The 18979-nt window shown below is 38.9% G+C and overlaps 1 protein-coding gene across 3 annotated transcripts in view; it reads left to right on the top strand.

Annotated features, from left to right (window-relative positions):
- The first annotated feature begins 1311 nt into the window (after positions 1-1311).
- Positions 1312-18979, top strand: part of KNDC1 (kinase non-catalytic C-lobe domain containing 1) — a 57802-nt gene continuing 40134 nt past the window's right edge. Inside the window, exons 1-4 of one of the 3 annotated variants that reach the window (XM_088059810.1) lie at positions 1786-1838; positions 5925-6123; positions 8462-8524; positions 9263-9321. Coding sequence is in view for 2 of the 3 variants with exons in the window: in XM_005520849.3 (XP_005520906.2) it covers positions 1416-1517; positions 5925-6123; positions 9263-9321 (360 nt within the window). In the remaining variant the exon portion in view is untranslated. Of the gene's footprint in view, positions 1518-1785; positions 1839-5924; positions 6124-8461; positions 8525-9262; positions 9322-18979 lie in introns of those variants that run through there. The other 2 variants (XM_005520849.3, XM_088059809.1) reach the window with 2 other exon arrangements.

The raw sequence follows: 18979 nt of genomic DNA, 5'->3' as shown, positions 1-18979 counted from the left end.
CATGACTGTGGAATGTATCCAAATAACATTTAATTGGGAGAAATCTTACAACTGAAATATGACCTTTATGGGGCAGTTAATCAACCTTTGTTTATTTCACAGTGTTTGTTAGTGTATATTTTAATAGAGTAGTAATCTTTTCCATAGAATATTATACACAAAAAAAAACCCAAAAAAACCAACAAACCTCTTGCTTTGCTTGATGCACTATGCACAGATTAATTAACATACTTCATTTTGACATAGAATTACAGCTATAAAGGAAAACAAAATAATGAAATTGGCACCATTATTTTCCAGTAGCTCTAAAATTTAATTACAAGAGAAAAGACTATTCTCTCCATCCACCATGCTTTTACAATGGAGATAAAAGATTGTGATGTGGCTTAAAGTTAAATCAAGAGATGCCTGCCCATGGGTTACTTGTCCATTACTGAATGCCGACTCCCATTCCCAGGCTACGGCCTGTTTACTCAAAACAATCTGAGCTTTCCAATGGGGTTGACTTGAATTAAAAACTGGCTTCTGTGGGCAGTGGTTTTGAAGGAATCCTTGATCCTGAACCTTCGATTTCAAGGGGAGTCTTAATGAAGTTACTTGAGGCACCCTAAGCCCCGTGGATAGCAAAAATGGGCCGGTGCTAATGAACGTAAAGCTGGTGACAGCGCCTTGGTTTTCGTTTGTGGTTGTTATGGCTCGAACTGCGTCAAGAATTATGGCATGAGCGTGCAAATACTTGGCCACTTGTGTTAATTCTGAACACCGGTTTATCCTGTAAATCCAGCGTTTGGGAGAGCCGGTGGCGGTAATACGAGCCCGAAGGCTCGGCCAGGCAGGGCGGGGATCGGCGGCGGCGGCAGCGCCGCGGCACAGCGCCGGTCCCACTCGGGCACCCTCTCACCAGCCCTCCCTCCCCGCCGCTCCCGTTCGCCCGCAGAGCGCAGCCGAGAGGGGACCGGCCCCGGCTCCCGCGGGGCCCCGGCGGGCGCAGCTCGCACTGCGGCGGGCGCGCTCCTCAGGGCGCAGGGCCGCGGCACCGCCGCCCCACGGCGGCGAGCGGGGGCCGCGGGGCGCAGGGCACGGGGCGCGGCCGGCCGCCGGTGCCGCCCGGGGCGCGGCGGGGGCGGGCGGCGCCGCAGGAGAGCGGGAGCCGCCGCGGTGAGGCCGCGCGGGGAGGCGGCAGCCGTTGCCATGGCAGCGCTGCCCCGGGCCCGGGCCTGGGCGGAGGGGCGGGGGGGCCCCGGGCCGGGCCCGGCAGGGGAGGGGGTTAAAGCGGGCGGGCGGCGCCGCGGGGGTCGCCGCCGGGGGCAGCCCGCAGGCGGCTGTGAGGATGAGCCGCGGCGGGGGCCGAGGGCCGTGCTCCGAGCGCACAGGGAGGCTGCGGAGGTGAAGCCTCTGCTCCCTCGCCGGGCGGGATGGACACTCTTGGCGCTGCAGAGGACGTGTTTTATGAGGAGGAGGAGGAGGAGGTGAACTGCTACGACTTTGAGCCTCTGCCGACGCTGCTGGAGGATGAGGTGAGTGAGGCAGGTGCGGGGATGGAGCCGCCGCCCTTGCGCTCACCTGTAGTGTAGCGGCCTCAGGGGCCGCCCGCGGGAGGCGGCCGGGCCGGGGGTGCACCCGCCCCCGGGAGCGGCCAGGCCGCGGCCCCAGCACCGCTCGCTTTCCGTGTGTGCTTCGGCCGCTCCTCGCTGCCTCCTGCCCCGCGGTACTAGCCACCAACTTGGGCTTAGCCCGTTCCTGTGGACCTTCGCCTCACAACAGCAAAGTCATGGTCCTCGAGTGCGGGGTGTCTCGTCACTGCTGTCGTAGCCGTGGGTTAATGCTGCAGTCGGCAAGTACGTGTCCTTGTCGCACCCGATCAAGGGAGTTTTACATGGGCAAAACAGTTTCCCGAAGCTGCCAAACGCTTTTTTTTTTTTCGTATGACCGTATATTGGTGCCCTGTGCTAAAAGGCCTTTGACACTGGGAAATAAGAACCAAACTATCAAACTGTTAAATCTGTTTGATTTAGTTGTTGTGCCAAATAACCTGTAGCTAAACCCAGTTCTTGTCTTCACATCCGTCTGACTCTATTATTGGTTTTGCCCTTGCTTTTTGTTGTTGTTACTGATCTTTATATCTTTTCATGTAAAGTATGTTTCTTACCCCTTTGTGAATGTTGGGGCCAAATGTTTGAAGTTTTTCCTTTTTTAAGTAAAGGTTTGGTGAGCCATATGTGAGCTGCTCATTCCTTGAACAAAATCTTGCAAACTTTCTAACTTACTATGTCAAGAATCCATATTGAATCAGGAGTTAAATGCAAGTTTGAAAACGCAAAGCTCTTTTGAGTTTTCCTAAGTCACCCAATGGATTGTCAGTTTGGCTCTTCCACTGTCTGCAGTGTTCAATTGCTGTAGGCCCTCTCAGAGTGGTCCATGCAAAATCTAGGAGGAAGGTGGTAATGGCCTTATTTTTTACATGTTGACTTAAATACTTAGAGTATTTTCTCAGAATGGAGAAGGCTAAGGGTCAACTTTTCTATACAAGAAAGACCGGGGCCCAATTTTCATGCCTGCTCAGTGTATACATTGATTGTATCAACAAACAAGTCCCATCTGTTTAATTATTACAGAAACATAAAGAGTTTCCATATTTTTCTTGGGAGAATGAGCATGACCTATCACCTGGTGATTAGATAAGTTAATGAAAAGAGCTGTTTTGAAGAGTATTCAGAGAGCTTACTAAGGCAATCCAGTGTTTTTCTTCAGATGTGATGAATGTAATGGATGGCATTGGCCACATTGTCTGTGATTCTGGAATAGATTGCTTTGAAGGTTGTGTGAATTATCATGGCAAAAAGGTGTCAGAAGGCTGTGAGTGCTGTTGTACTGAACTCTGAGTTGCTTAGTCATTTAGTGGAGTCTGCTCTTCTCATCGCTTTACCAAGTATAAAGAATTATGTTGGTGTCTGATGCAGGTGGTTTTTTGCCAACATGTGAAGCAGGAATCTGCCTGAGCTGAAGAGTAGAAAATGCTAAGGATAAGGGTGTGTTTCAATTTCCTCTCTTTACTAGAACTTTCTTCATTTTATACTTCTTAATATTCAATTTCAAAAATTTTAAGAAATGGCTTGCACCCACTTAATTTTTTTATTTCTACTCTCTGTTAATTATCTCTGCTTAATTATATGCTCCTGAACTGTTTTGTACTTGCTGAAGAAAATACAAGGGAAAGCTGAAAACTAAAGTGAGCAGTTAAGCATGATTGCCTGACGGGTTTACTTTTTGTAGTTCTTAGTGTTAAAACCAGATACTTTCAAGTTAAAACCAGACATGAGTGTCTTTTGCTGAAAGAGACAAAAAAAGAGGCATCAGCATCTCTGATATTTACCACAGTTGAATGAAACAACTTCCAGTGGTCCACAGTACTGAAGCAGCTGCCCACCAGAAGCTTCAGCTTGCCACAACTTCCTGTGTTCCAGTGTTAAAAGGATGTTTTTTTCTGATGGAAGCCATGGAACATTCATAGGACTTTCCTTTTTCCTTTTTTTTTTTTTTTCTTTTTCTGTATGACATAACTTTCTCATCCCTGGGAAGGAAGATAAACTAAGGTTATCTGACATTAGATCACTGCCTTTTGTTTACTTCCCAAATAACCACAGGACAAAGATGTTTTCTAGGTTTGTGCTGTAGATATCATTGCTGATGATTATTATCTGCAGTGGAGTCAGCCTCAAAGCTTAACTCCAAAGTTCTCACAAGTCCTTATTGTGGCTGGAATGTGATATTGAGGCTGTCTTAAAGATTGCAGGTTTAATTTTTTCATGTACATTCTAAATTGAGCCTCTTTTGTCCATATGCACAGATGAAGCTCATAGTTTTGCATCTTGATTAGCGAAGCATTCTTTTATTTCTCTGTTGTGGCAAATGCCATCATGTCACCTAGCTGGAGGATGCTAGGAGAGTTAATAATTACTCATTCATCGTTTAGATCACGGAACTATTTTTTTTAACTGTTTTTGCTGGCCATAGAATAGGCAGTGAGTCTCTTCTTTCTAAGCCTATCCTCATTCCACCGCTCAATTTGGTCAGTTTCAAAGCCTGATGTTTGTAGGAGAGTTTCATGCCATGTGGTTTTGTTTGGAGATAGAGGAACCTCTGTGCTGCTCTTCATGCTTGGAACAGCTTCCCTATGGAGATATGCAAAACCTCCTCCTCCACTGTCCTGGGGTAGCTGGAGTTCTGTTTTCTGGAGGGACCCCATTTGGAGGTTCTCTCCCAAATTTACCCTAAACCAGGACCTCAAACTCTGTTGGCAACATTACACAATTGGACTGAGCACAGTACAGAGAAAACAAGATTTTGTGCAGAGATTTTTTTGCTGTTCATTATTATGTAGGACTGAATTTGATAAGACCAGGATCCATGATTAGTGCTAGAAGGCACTGTAGTAATTCTGCCATTAGTAAATCAATCTGTGTCTACGCCATGACTATGAAAAAGAAGACCATTGGAAAGAGAAGTGAAGTTTACCAAATACCAATGAGTGTGCTTTATTTCCTACCTCATATTTATTAAGCATTATACTTTAGAGTAAAAAGCACAATGCACTTTTGGACTGAGGTTTGGTTCTTACTTGAAGGATATTATGAAAGCAATGCTTAATTCTCTGAAAGACATGTTAATAAACTTTTAACCCTTTCTGTATATGGTAATCCAGATATCATTGATGTTCTCTAGTGCTGGAGTAGGTAAAGAAATTTGTAACTGTTCTCCAAGGGATAAGAGTTTAAACCACAGCAGTTTTCTGAGCTGTAAGATATTTCACATCCTCTTTTGCTGATAATGACACACTTTATTTTTTCTCCATGTTAAGCAGTGTGTATCTATATCTTCCATTCAGGTTATATTTAATATCACAGAGAAGAATAGTCTTTAGTCTTAATTACATATAAATAAGAAAATACTGTGTAATTATTAGTAATTATAGCTCTGATACAAAGTAACTTCTATAGGTATCTTCCATTTTTGTTACCTTCTTTTTCTTTATAGATCAAACTGATGTTTTGTTTGTTTCCCTCATTCCTTGAAGTTCATGAAAATTTGACTTCTGTAGCTGTGGGTAATGTATTAGGATTGTATTCCAAAAATATCCGTAGAGAGTCTGGTTGCTTTGAGTCAAGCAATGTTTCTGAACATCTTGACCAGGAAAGCCACATCAGAAACACATTTGTTTGGGACTGGACTCATAGCGTTACTGTGATAGAGGGTCAGTGCAAGTTCACTACAGTTTAGGACAGCAACTTAGAAACTTAAGTCCATGAGCTGCTTTGATCACTAAAGTCTCTGGATGTAATGGGAAGGCCTAGGATAACCAAAGGGTTTGGTTTTAAGTCCAAGTATTAAAACACTTTTCCTATGGTATGTTTGACTTTTCAATGTTTATTAAATGGTCTATACTACTAAACTTCACAATAGCATCATTCTTAAGACAGGCTAATCTAAAGGGCACTTTTTCACAGATCACAAATGGTAGGGAGAAGTGCTGTGAAGAGAATTTTTAAGTAGTTTATATAAAGACACCTGGGAGAGCTTGAAAGGCACTGGTGAAACAAAATGTTTTCATTTAGTCTCTCTGCTTTTACCTCCAAGTGGTCTCTTTCCTTTGATGCGGTGTTTATGTAACTTACATATCCCCCATAGTATTTTTTTATGTTGGTATACTGTGATATCTTTGTTCAGGTTAACTGTGGTTCTTAAAACATCTCTGTGTTAAGAGCAAAGTCATGCACTTGGTGTTTCTTGGGGTGTTAATCAGTGTCCTAGAAAGTCTGAGAACTTGCTGGAAACATTACTTGTAGGCAATTGTGTCAAATGTAATCTATGATACAGAAAGTAGTGTCATGAAATCCAGGATAATTTATTAATTCCTATCTTGGCAGGAGAATGTGTCCCTTGCTGATATTTTGTCACTGCGGGATAGCTGTCTTACTGAGCAAGATATTTGGGCAATTTGCCTGGAGTGTTGCCATTCTTTGAAGAGCATTGCCCATTCTGCAATCTTCCAGACACTCTGCATCACTCCTGACACTTTGGCTTTTAACACCAATGGCAATGTATGCTTCATGGAACAGCTCAGTGGTGAGTATTTGTGTTTCCAGGCTGTTTGTTTTAGAACTGTGGAAACTCATAGTGAGAAACTGCAGTAAAATATTACATTCTGTTTTTAAGACTTACAATTAAAATAAAGATAAAATAAAACTTATTTGGAAAGGATGTGTATCTGTACATGTGAAACTGTTCAGTTTTTACTTGATGAACAAAGGCTGTTTTGCTTAGAACATTCCTCCTAGTTATTTTAAGACTTATCCAGGTTGATAAGTCTTTTTTATGTCCATTGGAAACACACAGATTGAGCACCTGTGTGCATGATTCTCTCCCTTTGTAAAGCATGTCCTTCACCTCTTACAGATCTTCTGATTTCATGGCTATGTTCTGTTTCTAGAGACGTCTGATATTCAAAGTATCTTGGTGATTGTGGCCATAAAAAATGGAGCAATTCTACTGCATATTTGCTGTTAAAAAGGAAAGTTCTCTCAAATGAAGGCCTTGGGTTTTTTTTAGAGCTCTCTATTGAATAAAAAAGATTTTCAGACTTGCCATTTATTGGGACTGATTGAGAAATTAATTTAATATGTTAAGAAACAGTATGTAGTAGCATGGAAAATGCTCAGGTTTCATAGCAGATGAACAGGAAGATGCTTGACTTGAAACAAGTAGGTTTTTTTAAGCTTAGACAAAAAAACATATTATGGTTGCTGTTCCTTTCTCATGTGATGCATCTCAAGATGATAAGTCTTAAGTCTCTTAATGATTTTACAGAGGAAGAATAAAGAAAACAAATCAGCTTCTACTCTATGGTACTTTTAAAGTTATCTTGGCTCAACTAGGAGAACCATTCTACTTTAGATAGACACTAGTCAAATTTTTGTTTTCTTTAACCTAATTTATTTTTAAATCTCTGTCAGGATAAGTGTTTATTCTTTTTGGCAAAATCTAGACCATGGTATTTAGAAAAAATGCTAGAACAAAAATGAGAAGATAACATTGCAACAAATGAAGATTTGTTGCCTCTTTAGAATTAAAGATAGTTTTTTCATATAAAAGGATCATAAAATATAATTAATAAAGATGGAACTAGATCTTAATAATTGTTGTTATATTTGTTTTTCATTAAATTCCTTAAATAGACACAAGACAACTTTTAGTTTAATTCTAACAGGGCAATGTGGAATAAATTTTCTTTATTTTAAGGAGCTTGTTATACCTTGAAATTAAAAAAAGAAAAAGAAGCTGGCTTTGTATAAGCCAAGGGTATATGAAAGACTTGTTGAAGAGCATAAGTCTAGTGGATGAAAAATGCCCCTCAGCTAAGATCTTTACTTCTAGCTGGGAAAGGGAAAAATCAATTTCTTCTTAAATGTTTTAGTTAATTGAATAGCTGGCAAACAATTGATCCAGGAATGCTGTATTCAAGTACTTAAAATGTGGGATAACAAATTCCTGTGCAGAGCAAATGTACCAAGATTTAGTTCCCTGAAGTCATGTTAGTCTCTAAGGAGAAGATTTTGCATTTATGTTTTCCATAGGAATGCAAATAAGTTATGCCTATGTTCTGTTTCTCTCACGCTCCACTGTCTTTGGCTCTTTCAATACAGTTTGTTAGGTAGGCACTTGAGGAGGTTGTCCTTTTTGCTTCCCTGCAGTTGTTGCCTATGGATTTATTCTTCCAGAAGAAAATGATAACCTCTGGATTTGCTTTCCAGTGAGAGCAAATGAACAGCCTGTCATGTCTGCTTTAGCAGCAAGCTCTGCTTCCTGCAGGTTCTGTAGTGCTAAAGTGACAAACATTCAATAGGATGTTCTTCCAAGCAGTCTGATACCTTCTTGTCTCTTCACACAAATTCCCATTGTAAACATTATAGTAAAAGAATACAGTGAGCTGAAAGTTAATTACTTGTACAGCCTTTAAAGTGTTCTATGGAAAGAAAGGGGAAAGGTAGTGGGGAGATAAAAAGGAGCAGTAGTCTGCAGGTAGGGGAGAGAAGAGAAAAAACATCTGTCCATTAGCTCCCTTCTGCCTCTTCCACTCACCCCCAAAATCAAGAAAAAATGTGGTGGTGGGTAAGGAATGCAAAATTAGTTGCACAACCCTCTTTCAGTGGGAAAGTACATTTGGGAATGTCCTAAGGAGCTGTAAATCAGTTACTGGTGTCTGGTTAGACAACCATGCCGCATAGCTGCAATATATGAATATGTGGAAAAAAGTCCTCTCTAGTAGTCTCTGCTATATAACTGGGTTTAATAAAAACTTTGCATTTTACTTCTAGAGTACAGGCACAAAAGTTCTATTAAAGCTAAAGTTATGATGATTATGCTGTGCCTCTGAACATACTATTTTTTTCTTCTTGTTGAGAAGGGAAACACACTTTTTGCGTGTAAATCATCTCAATCATCCTGACTTCCCAGAAGAATAGATTAGGTGAGTTGGATATGTATGTGGAGAGTAGGTTTTTTAGTTGTGCTCTTGTTTAATTCCTTGATGTTCTTTACTGGGTTCATGTGATGTAAGTGCAGTGTGATACTGTGTACCTGCTTGGATACAGAAACAGCATTGGTCTCTCTTAAGATAGTAGCTCAGTTTTCTGCTCAGCAGCACATATGGGGAATTTACTTCCTCTACTCTTTTATCAGAAGTAAAACAAACTAAGCAGAAAGGTCAGAGTTTTAAGCTGGCCTGTAGATGAAGAAGCATTAGCTGTTCAGACTGACTTTGCTTCTTGAGCCCTTATCACCCAGGTCTGTATTGGAAAGTAGTGAATGGAAGTGTCCAATTAATCAAATCAAACCTCTTAAGCCACAGCTGAGCCACACCAGCTTAGGTGATAACTGGGTCCAAACATAAATGTCTGAAGGCAAGAAGTGGTTAGACATGTTAAATGTATTTCTTTGTGGGTGTTTAATCTGTTTTGTTTCTTAGTGGGAAGTTATGATAATTTCTTGGAGAAAGTTTGAAAATAGCACTGTATTTTACTTCCAGCACTAGAAACATGGATAACAAGTTCTTTGTACAGCGGATTGAAGGAAAATACTGCTATACAAAGTTTCTTTTGTATCAGATAGGAGTGTATCATTAAATTTGATTCATCAAGTTGGTTTGTGGTTTTTTGAAACAAGACTACTAATTTCTAAACTGGCATGTTTCCTTTTGTTTTCAAAGATGATCCAGAAGGTGCCTTTGTTCCACCAGAATTTGATATCACCGGTAACACTTTTGAGGCAAGTATATAAATTTATCTGTTAAACAGAGGGGAAGGTTAATAATTTTAGTACCTCTGGCAATACCAAATGCTCAGCATTCTCAGTATATAATTTTAGAACTTCTGAAGATTGGGAGTAGTAAATGGTACTGTTTAGATATGTTTTGTGAAAATGAAAAGTAAACTTAAAATGCCGTATTAATTTTCAGCATAAACATTTGTTCACCAACTAAAATGTTAAAATGTGAGAATCTGTTTTGGCTGAATAATGTGTTGTGCTAAACCACAGCTGGCCTGTATTCTGTTCACTGGTACCCTTCACTGGTTACATTGGCATGTTTGGGGAATAGCTGTGAACTTTTATGACTAAATATAAAATTTGTTTGCTATCCTCTTCAATAAAATAATTCAGGGAAGGATAATCAGCAATTTTATCTTTGATTTAATGAAGAAACAGATTACTGTCTGTTGCTTTGCAATGCACAAATGCTCTACATTGTTAAATTAAATTAGATTTAAATTGTTTGTACTAATTCATTAGCCTCCCAAGCCAACCATCTCATTGCATGCTACAGGAGCACTTGCTTGCATAATATCCTTTTTCTTAATACACTACTTTTTCTGGCATGTGTTCTTAGATAATTCAAATGCTTTAATTAGCAACACATCTAATTCAAGGTATATTAAAAAAATCTGGTTCTTTATAGTTCAATACAAGGATCATTTGCTTTTCTTAGTTATAGCATTCATAGTCATGTTTAGGTTCTCTGTGTTTCTTGATGGGGGGAGGTGGGAAGGAGGAGGAGAAGTGAACCTTGGAAGTGTGAAGTACCACATGTTAAATGAGAATGATAAGGCAGGAAGTGTGGTAGAATAGAATATGACATAGTGCAGTCTTTGAAGGTTAAAGAGGCAAAATTTTAGTTGTTGCTATGCTTTATTAAGCAGAGAGCTCTAGTGATTTTGTGCTTGCTCTCCTCCTCATCTCCATGATGGTTTGTGGGAAGCCTTTCTTTATTGACAAGGATTGTTAGGAGGTGGCCTGCATTGCCTGTAAACTTGGCAACTGTAGAAGCCTTTATATTCAGATGTGGTTGAGGAAAATGAGACCCAAAGGTGACTGGTTTTTGTTTCTTCCTTTTGCTGTGCTTCTGAAGCTGGACTTCAAATTTTGCATAAATATGTTCTTCGTCCCTGAACACGTTTCCAAGATGTGACACAGAAATGCTTACAAGATTTGTGGAATTATTTTCTCCTTTGGCCAACTGATTTCCCCCAACCCTTTTTCCTTGTCTAGAAGTTGCTAAACGTGTCTGCATAAAGTAAATAGATGCACTGAAAGAGGTTCAAAGACCAAGGAGATGGAACAAGGTGAAATAGTATTACCACAGTCTTCCCAAATTCCTAAGTGACCTGAAATTTTGGTTCCATCTGATAGACAAAGCTGTTGTATTACTTTGGATAAAACACATCTGTGTACAGATTTGTTGTTTAACTCTTGTCTTTCAGCAGCATGTACAAGCCTGTTAAGCCCCAATGAATCCCAAGCACAGCACAATCAATTAAACGGTCAGTGAAAGCTGTTTGAGTCAGGAGTGGCTCTGAACATTGACCCTTTTACTCCTTTGGCAAAGGTCAGTGAAGATAGATGAAGATACACATTTGTGTGGAAGGAAGTGGACGTGCTCTGCCTTGTGTCTTGTGAAGTGGGTTAAGTGCTGAGTGCACTGATTTCTGTACATTGCTGCTCTTTCTTCATCTGGCAAGTTGGGAAGCCTTCCAAAGCAAGGAGGGCAGTGCTATGACAGTGTCCTGTTGCCTCAGCTGCTTTTCACCAACCACCTTAGAGCAATACACAAGACTGAAAAGCAAGGGCTTTCCCCTGCATTACAACAGAAATTGTTTGATTCTGAGATTTGCGTACATTTGGTCAGACAGCTGTCAAAGCTTTTCCTATTACCGTGTGTAGAGTTTGGTTGAATTTTTAAGTGCTTTAGTACCAGACCAACTTCTGCCAAACATTCCATGCTGATCTCTGCTTGTTTTTCCTTTTGCAGTTTCCGAGACCTGGAGTGGGTTAATGCTTATGTTCTTGTTTCAAGGGTTTATATAATATTGTAATCTTTTCAAGATAGCCATTTCCTTTGTGGTGTTAATATTTTAAGTTCTTTTCTTTTCCAAAAGTATTGAGACTTCTGTCTATCCCCTCACCCCTATTGTAACCTTTTACTATTGCAATAGCAGGATAGTAGTGCTTTATATACGTCTCCTGGCTCGTTGTGCTTTCTCAGTATTATGAAGTTTTTTGATTACAATAAGCTGCCCTTTTTACAGGTGTCAAGTCTCTTGTAATATTGCTTGCTTCTTCCTTGGTGATGACCTGACTTGGTTTTTCCTTGTTGGAGTGTTTTTGTAGCTGCTTGGTCTGCATTGTTTAGAACAATGGCTAGTAATGTTTGTATTGAAACTGTCCAATTTCAATATAAAGAGAAAAATGATCAGGATGACCTCTGATAGTTGTTACTCCAATGTCAAAGCTCAGCTGATTTAAAATAGTTATGTCAGCCAGAGGTTTTGGTTGATTTGAGTGCGACCTATTTTTTGTCTTCTAAAATGGATGCACACAATGAGGTTTGTATGGCTACTGAATGACTTCTTCCTTTTTAAACTGTTCTTAAAAAAATTCTTCAATTATAGCTGCAGTTATTTCAACAAGAGATGTTTTGTTTCCTGCTTGGTGAATTACTGATCCAGACCTCTAATGGTATTGTGACTCCAGCCTAATAAGTTGCTAAACTTAGCTGGCGCTCACAAGCACAGGAGGGTAATAGACACAGGAAGCAGATTGAAATGCATTACTGTCATGGTGTCTGAAACAACACTATTAAACATGTCTGTTTCTAGCTGGAATTTCAAATAGCAAGAGATCTAAAGCTTTGTCCAAAAGACAGTGCACAAGACTGAAAAGTAATTGATTTCAGACTTGTTTTAGGCTTGTGCCTTCTTTCTTGACCTGCTCTCCATTTGTTAAGTAGGATTAATAGCACCAGCTTCAGTTACTGTTGAGAGTTGGAAGGAATTAGCTAGGAAAACTAGCCCTTCAGTTTCAGTATCAGGTGTAAAATAGACTTTTTAGAGACAAACACTATTAAGAAGGAATTAGGTGTGAAACGGGCTTGTGGTACTGACAGTGAAGTGCAGCTGAACTTTCCATGGTGACTGTGCTGCCACAGTTGTGTCCTGTGGGCTTGGAGGAAGGATTGTAGTTTCTGAGCATCTGAAGAGACCTTGAAGTTAACTGTGTTGCTAAGTGGTTGGAGTGGCAGTGAATAGGCCAGTTCTCCTGTTCTCTCCTATCCTCTTCCAGGTGTTTGCATGGTTGCAGTACAAGGGCAGAAAGGCAGCCGAGCAGGTACTGCTGGGCTCCAGGACAGCACTGAACAAAAATAGAGAATTTCCTGCCTATCTGTTCACGTTCATTTTTTGCCTCTGTGCTATCTCCTTACAGACTTCCATTACCATGGTGCTCTAGTAAATGTACTGTTAAGAATTTGAGAGGAGAGAGAGGAGTTTCACTTTAGAGTTATGATCCATACTGTAACTGCCAAGAAAAAGTGAATTTCTGTACAGTACACTTATTATCATTTGCACTTCTTTTCTTAATGCAGATGCAGACATGTGATGTAACTGTGCTCAGTAAGTTTTCAGATGACTGAAGGTGTCACTTGCCTGCATTGATTGAAAGATCTCTCAGTTTCTGCTTTTCCTCTAAGATGGAAGTTGTGTCTGAATTTGCTACTGCAAGCATTGACCACATCTTTGTTCTTGCTGAATCTTGAGCTAGAACTCAGTTAGAGACATCTGGACTATAAAGACTATAACAATTTTGTAATTTTCTACTCATCATACTGTAGAAAACAGCAAAGAATGTGAATTTTTCTGTTCTTGAAAGACAGGAAGAGACTGAGATGCAAAAATATGCATTTGAGGCTGCTTTTAAAATTTGCCCTGATTTTGCCTTCTAAATAGGAAGAACTTTAGCCTTTTTCCTGATGAAAATAGTTCCTATTTCATTTTCTTGCCCTGAGCAGTACAGTGTTAGACTTCTGAAGTTTGACCAGTGGGAGGCTCAACACGAATAGTTAAATATTGTTGAGTTCATTAATAGCCTTACTTCTATCACTACAATACAAGATTGCCTCAGGTTAAAAACATTGGCTGTCTCAAACCAGTTTCAAATAGCTATTTGTCTGCATCACAAAACTGCCATTGAGTCTCACACAGAGGTTCATTGACGTGGAGCACCACATTTCTAAGATATGAGCTTTCAGTGAGATGAAGGACCGATGTCCACCATGTGTGAGCTTGCATTTATAATCTTTTAATAATGTGGCTATTCAGTTTTGCTTGTTCTAGTGAACCTTTGTAATAGAAATCAGTGAATTTTCACTCTTGTCTTTTTTTTTTTTATCTAAGGGAGATTGGATAATACTTCTGTTAATGACCTTCATTATTTAGAGGTGATAAGATGCAGTAGCTCAGAAGCCTCAGTGTGCAGCAGGATTAAAACCTTCAGAAATTAAAAGAACTGAAAAAACGATACAGAGTTAAATACTACCTTGAAGAGAAGGAGGAAATATGGGTTACTGCCTCTTTTTCTCATTTAGAGCTTGTTTTATCTATCAGGACAGGAGTGAGGTGTGCTGATCCCTCACCTGTGAGAGAATCACAACTGGAAAAGACTGAATGCTGTCACTGTCTTTGTTAGAATGTCATGACTGTCAACTTGCAGTTCTCAGTGGGCTGTAGTTGATTTATATTACATAAAATAAGTCCAAGTGTTTCAGCACCCTTAAACAAATGTACGTGAAGTGATAGAACTGCTGCAAATAGAAAAGATACAAAGTAAAATGTTTTTACATAGTTTTTGAATACTAAATTATTAAGATTCATATAGCTTATTCCTGTGAAATGTGACAAGGCAGTTGGAGTGATAAATGCAGTATACTTACAAATACTTTATGTACATAGAAATGCATGGGTTGAAGTGTCAAATGAAACAGTGTTCTGCAGAATAGATAAAGGTTCAGGGGTGTGTGTATATCTATGTATATATATATCTATGTATATATATCTATGTATATATATCTATGTCAGGCCTGCTGAAGAAAACTGAGCAGTTTCATGCTTCAGTATTTCTCAGTAGCTGATCATTACTAATGTAGTGCTTGTGTCTCAACTGTTGGTCCTTCTCTAAATGTGAAAGCCTTCATCTTTCTCCCAAATCCAAACAGCAGACAGTATAAAGAAAGTCTTGTCTTTGTGACTTTGCTAGTCTTTTAAAGCAGTAGCTTTGAATACTGTGAGATGATCTCTATTGTTCTATTCTTTCTTTAGCTCTCAGTGCAGGATGAAAAAGAAAATTTTTATATGTTCTCTGAGAGGGGTTTTTGGTTTTGTGTTTATCTGACGGGGGAAGCAAGTCTTTTGAAACACCTAGTGCCTTTTTTGTTCAGTTCTGTTTCCCTTAGTTTCATGTAGCCTCCCCTTGAGACTAATTCTATCTAACAGCAGCAAGGCTTGTCATCAGCAAGTGGTAACTTATCTCCTCCTGTAGTCTAAACCATTCGATCTTCTGAGCGTTATTTAAAGCTGTCTGTTCCTTCAGTGACAAAAATAAATTACTTTCATTTGGTTACCTGTGCCTCTACTGTGCTATAGAAGAGAAAATGGAATCTTCCTATTCTTGCTTTTACATCACCCTCCCAACTGAGGTTCCTTTCAGAAACTTAGGACTGAGCAAACACCCTTTAGCTGATTTACAGGAAGTTAACAAAAGGAAGAATGAGGCCAATGGGATATTTTTTTTTTTTACATCAGTCTTTCGTTGTTGTTGTTGCTTTGATGGTTTGTTTTGGGTTGTTTTTGTTGGGTTTTTTTTTTGCTTTTAATGTCTATGCTATCTTAAAATTTATAATTTGTACCTCAAGAACCTACAGCTTGTTGCTTGGTCCTGAAGCTGGGGTTGCAAAGTTGTCATATTGGTCTTTGCTGGCAAACATTTTGAGCATATTGCCAGTATTTCTACAGTTTTGCCTCTAAATTTGAAACCATTTATTGTTTATTTTCATTGGAAACAGTTTGTCATCTAGGCAGAAAAATGTCTTTAGAAGAAAAATTACTGTACAGGTAACCTGGTCAATGAAAACTTACAGAATTTTAGATTTCTTGCTTATTCAGCTACAAGATTCCTATAGGAAAGCATTATTACAGTTAAGACATATTTTTTTTCCCATAAGACTTCTGAAGATTATACCCTGATGTACAAGAGAATTTTTAAATTATCTTATTTAATAACTTTTAGTTTGTGAGGAAAAGATTAGGAGTGAAGAGAGGACTTTGTGTTCTGTCTTAAAACAGGTGGTTCTTGTAGTTGAAACTTAATTTTTTTGAAGCCTGAAGGGCTGTGTTGGATAAATTTATTGATAGTCTCCGTCATGGGCAAAAAAACGTGGAAAAGTGAAGAGATTGTGTTCTCTTGTTACACATGCACAGTGTCATAAATCTCTGGGCTTCTTAATGTTTTGGATCAGTTGTTTGTCTCCAGCCTCTTCCATGTAAATCCTTCTCATTAGTTCTGATGACGTCATCCATAGCTGAGAAAACATCTTCTTTAGTCATCGTATCATTATCTGTCAGTTTCTGGTACTGCCCATTCAAACCCATTTATTTGATGGATCCATCATCATACTGTTCTTACTTGCAGAACTTAATTTTCTCTGGTACTTTCCACTTATTTTCATAATTTACTCCTTAGAATGGTTAACAGTGCTGTTGAAATGTAAGCCTGAACCCTTAAAAGCAACATGGAATTATTCCTTATCATTGCTTTTTATAAAAAGATTCCTCTTTCATTAATTTTATGTCTGTTCTACGTGGATATTGAGGTCACTAAAAGATCCATGGTCATTGCTACTCTGCATCTGGATAATTCATACTCTTTGAAACAACGGCAATTAGTTTTTGCCATTTGCATGAACTGAGAATAGAGCCACTTCACCAGTGTATGAGAACATTCATAAATACCACTATGAAAGGTTCAGGAAATGATGGACTTAGAAGTAGATGGTAAATGCCTTCCTAATCTCCAGATAAAATTTCAAGACTAGTTCAGTTTCCACCGTGAATTAGATGGTTGTAGAGGATTAGGTTGTTGAGATTTTGTCAACAGACCCTTCAGGATTGTGACAATATGGTTGTCATTTACAGGTCAGTGTCCTTAGTTACAGCATTTCAGGATACCTTAGAAGAATAACTGCAAATATGCTTTTGAAGCAGAGGATAGAGGGAAATGTATGAAGTATGACTTAAGTTTTCTTAGATAAGCTTGAATTAATCTCTTTGTAGATTATACGTACATATACCTGTAGTATATACATACACCAGGGTCCTTGAACTTTTCAGCTCTTTCACCAAGTTTAAAAATGAAACAAACAAACAAACCCAAGGAAATAAAAAACAAACAAAAAACCTATCAAAACCACAAGCCAACAAAGAGCCAAAAACACCCAAACAAACAAAAAAACCAAAGCAAGAAAAAACCCTACAAAACAACCAAAAATCCCAAGCAAACTTCTTTCTCTCAACTGTAATACTACTTCTGTGCTTGAGTAGAGAAGGAGCAAGGTTTAATTCTGCAGAAAACGTTCCCATGTGAAACAATACAACTAAAAACATAAGCAGTCTGAAATCAGCCCCAACCCTCCCCTGCCAAATGTTTACATTCCTGTACTATACAATGAGAGCTACCTGTTCCTTGGGTGCTTCTGTCACTTCCAGCTGTTCTGTGAAAATTGGTGTTTTAAATGTTGTCATAACAAGATACTATGCAGAGGGGTAAATACGGAAGTGTCTGACCAGCTTTTTACATTTTGCTGTTCATCTTATATGTGATCCTGATAGGAAAAAAATTAGAAACCTACAAAGATTATTTTGTTGAGAAAGAGTTAACTGGTTATTGTACGGTAATGAATATTTAATGTGTCAGAGTCTGGATGTCATTGATTCATGTCATGGTAAAAGAACTGGGATGCTATTCTAGTGTATTGGCCCATAGTGTTCTTAACTGGAAGTGCTACAATTCAGGTTTTTTTACCTCCAAAATGTGTAATAAGTGTCCCTCAATACAGAATGGTATGAAAGCATTACTCAGAGTGACAGACTTTACCAGTAGGCACCGTCTCTTAGGTTTAAGATTAAAAGAATGTAGATTTTTTAAAATAATGAACTTCAGTACTATGAATAACATTGTGTTTGCTATAAAGTGAAAAAAAAAGTCCTCCACAGTTGTGAGAAGACAGAGCCAGTCTTCTCAGCATGCATATAACTGTTTCTCAGGCTTGCTTGTTTCTATGCCTACAGGGAATAAGTTGTGTTAACTTAATTAAGTGATAAATGAATTACCTATGGCAAGTAACTTAAAAGTAAGGAGGTTAATGGCTGATAAATCATAAGGAGAGCTGTGACACATGAAACTATGTTTCAAAGGGAGTTTTTAAAAAATACCCTTGTTCAAGAAGCTTTAGAGAAATATGAGTAACTTTTGCTATCTAAACCTCTCAGGTTTTCAGCAGGGTTTTTTTGGCAGTATTCTTCCTTACCTGTCATAATTATACTTACTCAGTCGTGCAGGAGAGGAGTCAATTGGTGTGCTACTCATCCATGTTGGGGTGCCTGATCTTCGTGATTAAGGGAGCTGAAAAGTGGGATGGAAGTGTAAGAAACCTGTTCCTAATTTGTGTCTTCACTCTGCAAGTACATGAGTAATTTCCTTCAAATAGCATGGTTTAAATTTGCTCAAGATTCTGTTTATGTTCATTTTCATGTGACTTCCAAGAGGGAAATTAATCTTCACCAGGCTAACAGTCAGTGGCTTAAGATACGTCTGTCTTTAGTACAGTAGTTAAGGCAGCAACAGCTTTTTGAAACTGTATTGAGGTCCATTTGAAAAATTTAATTTTTTTTTCTTCATTTCTGGATGTAGCTTTGAATTGACAGTATTTCTTTTCAAAGTGATTACAAATTACTTTATGGACAACAATCAACAGAGTCATATGGAAAGCCAAAATCTATTGCTTTGAAATAATGTTTGCAGGTAGGACAGAGACCGTTGTAAATGTATCTTATTATTTATATTTTAAAAAATATATATCTCCTGTCAGAGAATACATGAAAAGAAACCCCCTGAGGTTAGTCAAAAAGTATGAAAAAACCTTACAAAAGAATGAAAACCTGTCATTTTTCAAATCTCTGAAAACACAGAAATGCTACCTAAAGTTTGCGATGTTTGCAAATAAGATAGAAAAGAGTTTTTCAAAGAAAACTGCAGCCAAAAAGTTATGTCTTTTTTTAACATGTTTTAATCTTGTAGGCCCTCCAGTAGTCTCATATATTGCAACTCTTCTTTATGGAGAATTATCAAAAATTTGGCTCAATTAAGAGTATCAGAATAGACTAGTGACCAACCTGACAAAATTACCAGTAATACTAATTTTCAGGACCAGGTGGTGAAACAGCATTCTTGAAAGAAACAATTACTTCAAGCAATACTCTTTAGCCTGGAAGACAATGCCCTGAGGGAGAAGCTCTGCTAGAAATCTGTGAGATGTGCTATGGCA

This window comes from Pseudopodoces humilis, chromosome 9, assembly GCF_049639895.1.
Source record: "Pseudopodoces humilis isolate 2021_Gansu_Grassland_sample_001 chromosome 9, ASM4963989v1, whole genome shotgun sequence".
Classification (NCBI taxonomy): domain Eukaryota; kingdom Metazoa; phylum Chordata; class Aves; order Passeriformes; family Paridae; genus Pseudopodoces; species Pseudopodoces humilis.
The sequence above is the reverse complement of the archived record's forward strand: the minus strand, read 5'-3'. Positions and strand labels throughout refer to the sequence as shown.